An 11992-nucleotide genomic window follows, 5' to 3' on the forward strand; every position below is an offset into this window, starting at 1 on the left:
CCCTGATTAGCGAGTGCGGACTGCACAGGCTAATCTGGGATGACACTTTACGCACATACATTAAGCCCAGTTTTCTGAGAACAAGGCTCATATGTTGTCAGACCTTAATCAACCCATTTTTAGTATGCATATTCCTGCATAGCTTACTATTTGCTTTAAATTTCACGAACCGATTAAGCTGTTAAGCTATATTCAAATCGTTCACTCCATAACGTCCTGCTTTCACTGATTGATTCTTGTTGTTTTTTTACTTAATCACAACTGGACATTTATTGTAATTTCACATACTAGTAGATGAAAGATTCTATATCGTGTAGGGGTTTGAACATGATTTACAGCAGTATTCCTGGTACCTTTCTCGTGTACACAGCTTTGGACTTGCGCGAACAAGAGTGGAACACTTTGGTGGCTCTGCGCGACAATTCCCTGAATACATAATAATTGAAATGACAGCGATATATCGTCTTGATTACAAAAATGTATCAAAATAAAAGATAAACAAATATGTATATATTTGAAACACGATATGTGTCTTGTTCTGAGAAAACTAGGCATAATGCATGTGCGTAAAGTGTCGTCCAAGATTAGCCAGTGCATTTCGCACAGGCTAATCAGGGACGACACTTTCCGCTTAAACTTGATAATCGGTAAAAAGGGACTTCCTTTAAACGAAAATACCATTAAAGCGGAAAGTGTCGTCCCTGATTAGCCTGTGCGGACTTCACAGGCTAATCTGAGACGACACTTTACGCACATGCATTTCGCCCAGTTTTCTCAGAACACGACGATATTATCTTAGAAAACAATGTGGATTGTAGAAAAAAGAATCACGATAACTCAACCGCAATAAGAAAGTTCTTACTATCGGCAAATAAAAGACTTGAGTCCACACGAACCGACTGGAACGCCGACATAAAGGTAGGTGTATATGAAGATATACACTTCCCTAGGTTGCAGTGCTGCAAAAAAAGCGCTAAACTATATAGATTTATAATAGTGATTGAAATGGTTGATGTTCTTTAAACATAATTTGTCAAGAACCGGGAAGAAATTATGTTAAGATATAAAACTGTACCGTGAACGTATTCAAAGTCTTAGCATAAAGAAAGGTTAAACGTTTTAACACATTTAATATTGATAAAATTGTGTTTCGAATTAGTACCGTAAAAATTTATTGATAAACTAAATGTAACAATTTTCACCACTGTAAAACAATGTTCTTAAAACCTGCTAAAAAATTAATAGGAGCAAATACAAAATGTATGTAAATAGGAATAATATCGGTCGTAAGCACAAAGATATGCCCAATGTTTTACCCAAATACGCAGAAGATAAAAAAAGATTTCACCCAAAATCCTATCACAACTGAACATGTCTGCATGCTTGCAACACAGTGTCATATACGCATGTATTTTTTATGCATTAAAAATTTGCATACTCGTCCAAAGCCGCAGGGTGTTCCCGGAAGTGCCGTAAGTCTGCTCTTTGTGCGACAGAGGCCGCCTTCCGAGGGCGATGCGCACCAGAGGCGCTCACAGACGCTATATCTTTGAGAACCTGCCTGTACAGAAAGCCCAAAATATTTTTTTCTCAGCGTGGTTCGTATAATACTAACAACTAATGATTCTGTATTTATAAGTATTTATAACTAGGTAACTAGAACGTAGTTACAGTAATACTGTTTACTCTGTGTTACTTGATTTATATATTTGGATCGTTTATTAGAATACTATTTGTTTGCCTAAGTAGTTGCTCTTTCAAATCGACACAATTCATATATTATAAGATATTATTCATCATTGATATTTTTTAAATTCTAACAAGTACATTCAATTATAAACGACGTATTATGCTATATTTCATGCTGTGACAAACTTAAAACAACAATAAATCTGTGTATTCTTAAAAATACAGTCAAACTTGAGCCTTATGCAATACGATAAACAATGAAACTCAAGAAGCTTTCTGAGGGGAAAAAAATTCTTGTTTGTGTCCACTACTTCTATAGTTGAACATAAACTATACATACACAATAATACAACGCACGGGCCCGGTCAATACAAGAGTTTATGTGTTTAAACAAGTTTGAGTTAAGCCGAACCTTATCTTTCACAAGAAAAAAATGCTAACCAAACGCGCGTTTGAAACAATTGCATCAAAATCAACCTTTGCAGACAGAAAATAAAAACATGAATGCCAAAACGTTACATGCGAATTATACACCTCACACATAATATCAGTGTTCTAGTTTCGTAAGAATCGGAATCCATTTGAACGAACATGGACTGTATTGTTAAGTAATTACTTTACAAAGAAATAGTTTCCGTTGCAAAAATGTATTAAACAATCAAGCTAGCGAATCGAGTGATCTTATACCAGTTATCGTCCAGGGTTGGTATTCCAGAAGCATCTTAAGTTAAATTTTATTTTATCCTTAAATTCGGAAGTTTTCTTAAGTGTTTCATTTCATACTGCAATAGATAGGCATCGAAAATGACATCAAAATAGCATCATTATGTCAATGTTATTTGAGTAATACCAAAAAACATGAATGTCTTTATTTAGTAAAGAAATACAAAACATTGTAATTTTGAACTTAAGTGAAAATATTTAAGCAATTGCTTAAGATGTTTCTGGAATACGACCCCTGAAGTGTGTAAATATGCCTTATTAATACAACAATTAAAAAAAACAGAGAGTATAACATGACAATAAGTGTGCTTTTTTTTACATGTTAAACAAAAAAGAAACACAACACTCATTGAATTAAACATTAGTGTACTTTATAAGTTTTACCAACGTGACGCCAGTTAATATTGACAACGTCATTTAACGAAGTTATTATCATGTAATATGTAAGTATTTATTATATACATGCTTAATGCTTTTAACAAAATACAGGTTCTATCAATCGTTGTAATTAAAAATCACGTATTACGCTACTCGCTGTTTCCAATTCCGTATTACCATACTAGCCGGACTACTTCGACCCATTTAATGACGTCACATTACACGCACCGAAAATAGAAATATCGGTGGTCACATGACGAGACTTACATACCCTATTACGAAATATATTACGTAGTACATCGTGTGACGTCATTTCTGTGACAAAACACAATAGTTTTATCTAAACTCTGTAAGGACATGTCGGACCTGGTGTTCTTTAGCAGTAAACTATGTGTTAAAAACGTATTTTGGAGTGTGTGTTTATCATGCATAAATGTATATTTCGATAGGAATACAATACAATACAAAATGTAGTGTGGTTTAAACTAAGTTTCGATAAAGACATGGGAGATAGAAGTGGATGTGCATATCGTTTAAACGTTTTTGTTATAAACATCGGATTAAAGTTGTCAACTTAATTGTTATAAAAATTGGATTAACGATGGCATTACGATAAGCGTGTCGGAAAACTGTGTTTTCCCGATTCGAATGTTTACACGTTAATTAACATAAACTGTATTCATACGCGTCTTAAATAAATTATGGCGTACCGTTTTAGTCATTGTTTTGTCAGTTTTGTTAAAGTAAAAAATACAATTGTTAACTGTTTTCGTTAGTTGTTGTATATAATAAAAGGAATATTACGCTAGTCAATTGTTCCAAGAGTTTGTATCACTCTCGTGGCTTGTGCTATTTCGCATCACACTCGAGGCTCCGCCTCTCGTGTGATACGTCATTACACAAGCCACTCGAGTGATACAAACTCTTGGTACAATTGACTAGCGTAATATTCCGTATATATCAATGAAGACGATATAATTTTGATCTTACACATTTTCGATATCTTGATGTAACAATATTCCTTTTACGCATGACACTAAGCTTAAATGATAAAATAACATTTGCATTAGTATTAAGGGTAGATATATGATATATTCCCCCCCCCCACAAAGCCTTTAATCTCATTGTAACATGGTTATCATAAATATAACTCTTTTGATAAAGCTTCAATAAACGCTCGAATAGCCGATTGGGTCTATCGATACAACACCATGAATGAGAGAAGGCACATAGTAAAGCAGCAATTCTTCGCTTCAATGGTTTAGTGTATCGCTCTATATTCGTTATTTGAGGCATACGGTCTCTATTACAAGTCCAGAAAATGGGTTTTTATAAACGCATGTGATAGATAAACGTAGTATTATATATTACATCCAGAGTCATGAATAAAAGCGACCTTTCCGGAAGCATTTTAGCAATAAATCAATGCTATCGTGAAGATGGAAATAATATTGTATAATAGTTTGTTCGATACAAATGGGTTTCGAAGGAACAATCATATTGAAAACGTGTTGGTTTTGCACATATTATTATTACATAAAATGCTTACATCACAGAAGCTTGAAGATTCAGAAAACGAGAAACGGCATTGGGAATTGATGTCAACTGTCTTGCCTGGAAATCTAGCATCGTTATCGTAGTTGAATAATTTCTTTGGTGCAGTTAGTAGACACTTCGATTTTGAAGATCTGCAACGAGCACAACACTATAATAAATGTAGTTAATGATTAAATCAGAATGCGAAGACAATTAATGACACTCGTTATTTAATAATAAACGCATAATGAATTAAGTGAAACGCTAATGTAGATAACCTGAGAGGTCAAAACAACTATCGTTAAGATACCCGAAATTCTCTTTAAATTGTGAATTTTTAACATTTACATTTATTGAAACGTAAATGATGTTTGTGTGTTCGTGGCAAATATTGTTATACAATGATGAGTATGAATTAGCGTGTAAAAGCCGCACTAAATTCAGTATCAAACGTCTAGTGCATGATCATGATATTAAAATATTAATTTGTAAGATTCAAACAGTATCCATCACCTAATACCTACTTTATAAAATTCTTGATCTGGATCACAGAACAATATGAAAAATGATATGCGTTTGTGGCTACTGCTGGGTCATCGATACTGAAAGGCGCCATGACAAAATTCTTGCTTCCAGAACAGGCACTTGCAAGCCCTTCTCCGTCGTGTACAACGCCTAAACTATACATACAATATATTTCGAATAAGAATATATTTTGATGTTCAAGAATAGATATCTAAATGTTTTTAATTATTGTTTGCTTCCAGTTGTCTTCAATTAAACGTATAAGATGTGAAAAACCCTTCATGATTACAAATATTACCACAAGGAGTTAATATGTATTCATTCATTTGTAATTTCACTTTTGAATGCATTCAACAATATCAGCAAGCATTTTTAAAATCATTCCTTTTACAATACAGATTTTTTAAATATAATTTTATAATAAAAACCAGTTTTGTTACCTATGTGCCAACTCATGAGCTATCACAGCCGCGGAAAGGAAGTCTCCCCCGTCGTGGACTATCGAGGAGGACTTGCCGGATGTCACATCGCACATGGTCCCGACGTGGGCGTAGCCTTAGAACAACATAACGACGCAATGTTGTTCATGTGAGATAGCAAAAATATGTCCAAAAAACCCCCAGTCCGAACATGGTTTTATTTGGGTGTTTTTGTCATAAAAATGTTTGCAGAATTTGTTTCAATACGTATGTATGTTATGTGTGAAGCCGTGAATCTAAATGTATTGTGGGTGCTTACCATAACTCTATTTACCACTTTATACATTTAGCATGTTCACTTGTGAACAAATATAAAAATAACACGTACAAGCTTATCTAACCGTGTCATGTTTGTTTCCGCTATAACAAGTTCATAAATGTGACTACACAGACAGCAACATTGCCACACAAAAACGACACAGTTGTTGTTTTATATGCTATACCGATAATCAGATGTATATGTTGACAGAAATAAATTTACACTATACAAACCTTCGACTTTTTTTCTTCGTTTGCATAAAATATAACTGAAAATAAATTTAAAAGTTGAAAAGATCGTTGCATACAATAAATATAATTCACGCCATATTATAACATTAACGGTTCCGTTACATCAAAACGTAAATGTAAATACGGCAAAAATGATTTGATATCCCCAATATCATAATATTGTGTTTGTTGTGTTTATATGAAAATGGAGAATAACTTAATGATGTTTTATAATATCATAAACGCAAAACATATGTATGTGTACCTGACCTTGTAAGAAACACGGCATGATCATAGCTTGGAAGAGCTTTATTTGCGCACTTAAGCCATTTCTGGAAACGTTTAAGCGCCCTGGTCGAACTCACAACGTGGTTGCCGTGGTTCTTGGACCATCGAGCGATGCCTTCAAACCATGCAACCTGGCGGCGACTCTTGAATGTAAAATATCAGCTGAATCCGAGTGATGGAAAGTGTTTGATCATACAACAATTTACATAATATGTTGTATGATCAGTACACTCAAACAATTGTACCATTAAACGATATGACGTTTTTTGCATTATGATTTCAGATACATTATATTGTTATGTACATGCGCAAAACATATGTAGTCCTCAAAACACACTGAAATTAACATACATCATAATACAGACTACAGTGCGATAAGACCCGAACAATCTCAACTGACTGCAAGGTAAACACACTCAACTTACTGCAAGGTAAACACACACTCAACTGACTGCAAGGTAAACACACTCAACTGACTGCAATGTAAACACACTCAACAAACTGCAAGGTAAACACATCGAACTGACTGCAAGGTAAACACACTCAACTAAGTGCAAGGTAAATACACACTTAACTGATTGCAAGGTTAACACACTCAACTGACTGCCAGGTAAACACACTCAACTGACTGCAAGGTAAACACACCGAACTGATTGCAAGGATAACACACTCAACAGACTGCAAGGTAAACACAATCAACTGACTTCAAGGTAAACACACTCAACTGACTGCAAGGTAAACAAAACGAACTGACTGCAAGGTAAACACACCGAACTGACTGCAAGGTTAACACACTCAACAAACTGCAAGGTAAACACACCGAACTGACTGCAAGGTTAACACATTCAACAGACTGCAAGATAAACACACTCAACAGACTGTAAGATACACGGTACACACACCGAACTGACTGCAAAGTAAACACACTCAACATACTGTAAGGTAAACACACCGAACAGACTGCAAGGTAAACACACTCAACAGACTGCGAGGTAAACACACCGAACTGACTGAAAGGTAAACACACTTAACTGACTGCAAGATAAACACACTCAACTGACTGCAAGGTAAACACACTGAACTGACTGCAAGGTTACCACACTCAACAGACTGCATGGTTAACACACTCAACAGACTGTAAGGTAAACACACTCAACTGATTGCAAGGTAAACACACTCAACTGATTGCAAGGTAAACACACCGAAGTGACTGCAAGGTTAACACACCCAACAGACTGCAAGGTAAACACACTCAACTGACTTCAAGGTAAACACACTCAACTGACTGCAAGGTAACCACACTATTGAAGTCTTGATCTGGTGACCGTATTTTTATCCAACTTGAAGCGAAATCGAACATGGTTTTTATAATTTCAACATTAATTCCCTTACATTTATTTCATGAAGATTAAGTGAAATATGTGGCTTCTTTAGAGTAAACAAAGTATATTTAAAAATGTACTTGGTCACGTAGTCTTTTAACAGTGATGACCCGAATTCTGCTTTAGCCTAGATTCTGTTAATATACGAATTCGGACCGAGGTGTATTAATAATGATCACAAACTGTGGTATCTTTGCTAGCGACGAGCTAAAAGTGGATGACTTTGTCGCACATCGCACGCTGCAAGACAACAGAGGCCGGGCAAATGGTAATTACAATACCCCACCTTGTGAATGTTGTGCACAGATAAGCTTAAAATACATCAATTAAACATTATAGTAATTTCTTCGTATGAACCTTAATATAAATAAAATATCAATATCCATAGGTACGATCAAATACATAGTGTTATGATTACTTAATAAATAAATAACAAAATTGTAAAACAAAATTTAATTAATATTATCTTAAATAACAACTTTACAGATTATAAATGTTAACTAAGACATATTTCATATTGCATTTTGATGATGTATGCAGATTCATAACATTTTCATGAAAATGTTAAATAAATCCAAGCACTTATTTCAATTTGTGCGCGTTATTATTCAATCATAAAAATGAAATTCAATATATTCGATAACTTAGGAATATACCATTTGTTTTAGCTTTGTTGTGTTTCAATTAAAAATGAGACTTTTGTGGTCGTTAATAATCATTTTAAAACACGAACTTCTAATACATAAATATCATATGTCGTATTGCATAAGTAATAGGTTGTCGATTTGTTTGCTCATTTGAAACGTACCATTAACATGTCATATATTACGCTTTACCTTAGCTATCAGCATATCACAGACTTGAATTTGGATAGAAAACGTCTTATCGTCAATCGTCTCATATCTTTGATTGACCTAGGTAAAAAAAATCAATGGTGAACATATAAGCATTATGCTTTGAGCTTTAACGTGTATTGTAACAATAATGTGTTAAAAACGTAAAACCTTTTGTGTAACCAATGAATACTGTTCTTAACAATAAGATATTCACTACTAGCGTTTCCTGTTTCATAAACTATTAGACGTTTCGAAACACACGTTCCACCGGCTGTGGAAATTGTGGCTTTACCGCAGGAAGTGTGGCAATACCGCGGGAAGTGGTATTGTGTATCTGAGTGGTAGGTTGAATGAAGTATACAGCAATAATGAAACTACACAAACATTATAAGTAGATACATCAGTGTCCGATAGTCTTTAAAAGGCAATTTAACAAAACTATATAATACAACAAATTTATAAAAAAATACCTAAAACATAAAACAATCATAAAAACGGGGTCCCCGTTCGGGAAAGGTCAATACAAATCATTTCGGGTTTAAACCGGTGTAAAGGTTTACTGGAAATCATACTAAGTTCATCATTATTCACTTAAATAACATTACATTATTATTTTGATTAAATTGTTGATAACATTGAATCACATAAAAGAGAAGTGTGTTTAATACTGTTCATCGAACGCTCCATGCAAAGCAGATGGGGGCTTTGGCCGGTTGAAAGGCATTTCAAATCTTAAATCTAGTCCAGAAAGTATCGCAAAACACTTAAAGGTATATAAAACTTTAACCTAATAGCAATACAATTTGAAAAAAACAACAACAACATGTTCTTTCAAGTGCAATTTGATTACTTAAAAATGTAATATTCAGTAGTGCAAAAGAGTGATATATTTCTGTAAAACGATGTAATAAGTAGTTACAAGTATCGGCTTGATTTTCTCCTGTTGGCATTAAAGAACACCGTACAGTAAACATTCTAGATCGTGGTAATGCATATAAGAAAGACTTATATAAAGGTTTGAATAGTCAGACTTCATAGCTAAGTGTCTATGCATTCTAATAACTATTATTCCAAACAGTCAAAAGCAAAACAAAATGAAAACAGTTGTATCAAGAAGCATATTTAATTAATTGCGTCTATATGCAACCAACTTAACTCACAAGTTATGCAAGCACCGTAATGACATACTTTTTGTGTATATATTTGCATTTATGTAATGTACACTGTATGGAAATGATTTACATTTTCTGTATTTATACAATAACACAAAAATGTCGCTTTAGGGACAAAAAAAGCTACTCGCGATCGATATGATCGAACTCAAAAATTGCAAGAAACGGCAAATATATATTGATATTAAATGAGACGTGAAAATACTCACAGTCGAGTGATAATGAGATTGATTAACCGAACTATTTCTCTCACCATCAGGTGAATAGGCGCAATTTAGTCAATATTGGCACAGAGACAAGCGGTGTTTGAGTTCGGGTTTTGTTGATATCTGAATATTGTGAACAAATAACCATTTCAATTTATACATAATACCATCACATTGAATGTTCATATTAATCATCATCATCATAAGCAGCAGTAGCAGAAACACCATCATCATGATCATAATTATTAGCATGATTAATATCAGCATCGTGATGAGCATGATCATTATGACTTTTATTGCATGCATAGTAACTGACATACTGTTTGTCTTTCACTCACCATAGCGAATAAATAGTTGTAGTATTGATGCATTTTCACTAAAGACTTCTCAGCGGAGAAATCGTTTTCTCTCAGGAACCGCATGTAGATAGAATTGTCCACCACGAGGAGAACTTCAATGTTTTCTTCAGCATTGCTTTGAAGCTTTTTCACTTCGAAATAAGATAAAAAGGTGTAATTTCCGCAAAACGTAATGACGGTTAAAGATCGCACCGATTGTCAAATTGTGTTATAGATTACACAACAAATACGGGTATACGGTTTTCATTGTTTTTAATCCAACCCCCAATTAGTTGTATTAAATATTGTAAAACATGTTGTGTTTACAAGGTTATTTGCTTTAAAAATGTGGCAAATTGTAAGTAATTGTACATTTCAATATGATAACAAGAATTCACCCAATAGTAACTCACTTGGAGGTGGAAGGATTAAGGCGGAGCTCTGCTTTTCGACAGGATGATTATCAATTCCGATATGCTAAAACACAGTTGAAGAAATAACTTATCGACAAAACAAACATAAGCATATAACGTATTGAAATAAAAACAAGGTTTTTCTGTGACCAAATTAAGTCGTGTATAGGCCATAGACGTAAGAAAATAACATTATTACTACCGGATACATTTGCCAAACCACTGGCTAAAGTTGGCTCAGCATTAACTTGTTATACATGAATGCCAAAGTGAAACATTTGTTAAAAGTCAACATATGTTTGTCCTTTAATACGCAATTTGAAATAATACTTAAGACTATCCAACAAGTAAGTGAACAAAACACGATAACTTTTTAACTTTTGCTCCTAAAGGATCTTTTACTATTGCTTCATGTTCATTTTAAAATTTACATTTATGTACACCGCTTTTACCACAGCAACTATCGCTACTTACTGTAGGTGCTAATCGCATATTGTAGTTGTTCGTGTGTCTCTTTATAAAATAATAAGGAGATCCATTGAGAATTTTATTGGCTGGTGGTTTTCGCATCTGACTTATGGGTAATCCTTTGCTTCTCGAATTGTGTAATTGCAAAAAACGATTTAGTAATCGTAATAACATGCAAGTCCTTAATTTTATAGGTTTACTCAGGCATGCATTTCTTTTCAGCATACACTCAATTTCAAATATGAATTGACGATCATTTCGTTGAATATTGCGTTCATGTTTGGCGCTGTTAAATTTGCAATTGTTAGTGTTTCGTAAATATTCTCGGTAAATTGAAGATGTAGTATCTTTGCACGCATTCTTGAAGTACGGCATAGTATTGTTCCTTTCATAAAACTCTTGGAGCAATCCTTCAACAACAAAAAAGGTTTTATCAGTACCAACTCTATATTCAAAACACTATTGGAAACATTTAACAAATATACAACTATACGTTTGAAATAATGTTATGCAATCTCTTGTTTTCAACACTTTACGTTATACGTCAAAACCAGAAATAAACACAAGTTAGAACTATTTCTTTAATCACAGTTCCGAAATGTCCATGCAAAATATTCTACGTGACTCTTAATCGACGCAGTCGGATAGTTTGTTCGACTATTATATTACACATGCTTGTACGAACTGGATGAACGTATATTTTTATTAACATAATTTAGGCAAATCAATTAAAGTTATTATATGAATTTAAATACACCTGAATAGTTGTGTACGTCATACAAGGACTTCTTCTTAATTTGCATGAATATTTTATTAGATGATTGGTATGAATTATCTGTATTATTACTTTTGATTCCCCGCATACCCTTACCAGATAATCGTCCGCAGTAAATTATTTGCATGCAAACGCAGACCAGAATGCACGCATCACGTATTTCCATGGTTTTGGACCTCAACGCTACAAACGCGTATGCAACTATTTCCCCACTGAATCATAGTTCCGTTCTATTCCACGTGATAAGGCAAATATCATTCTTTCTCAATGAAACGGTCTTGCAGCTATAGGCTTA

General features: G+C 34.0%; 1 protein-coding gene across 1 annotated transcript; it reads right to left on the reverse strand.

The window, feature by feature from the left end:
- Positions 1 to 214: 214 nt before the first annotated feature.
- LOC127872414 (A disintegrin and metalloproteinase with thrombospondin motifs 3-like) lies at positions 215 to 10125 on the reverse strand. Its single transcript, XM_052415744.1, has 9 exons — positions 10042 to 10125; positions 8326 to 8403; positions 6185 to 6250; positions 5823 to 5877; positions 5292 to 5406; positions 4340 to 4478; positions 1439 to 1561; positions 863 to 959; positions 215 to 426 (listed from the first exon to the last, which is right to left on the reverse strand). Exons 1-9 carry the CDS (start codon positions 10123 to 10125, stop codon positions 305 to 307), a joined length of 879 nt encoding a protein of 292 aa, XP_052271704.1. The 3' UTR covers positions 215 to 304.
- Positions 10126 to 11992: the final 1867 nt, after the last annotated feature.

The sequence above is a fragment of the Dreissena polymorpha genome, chromosome 3 (assembly GCF_020536995.1).
Source record: "Dreissena polymorpha isolate Duluth1 chromosome 3, UMN_Dpol_1.0, whole genome shotgun sequence".
Taxonomy (NCBI): Eukaryota; Metazoa; Mollusca; class Bivalvia; order Myida; family Dreissenidae; genus Dreissena; species Dreissena polymorpha.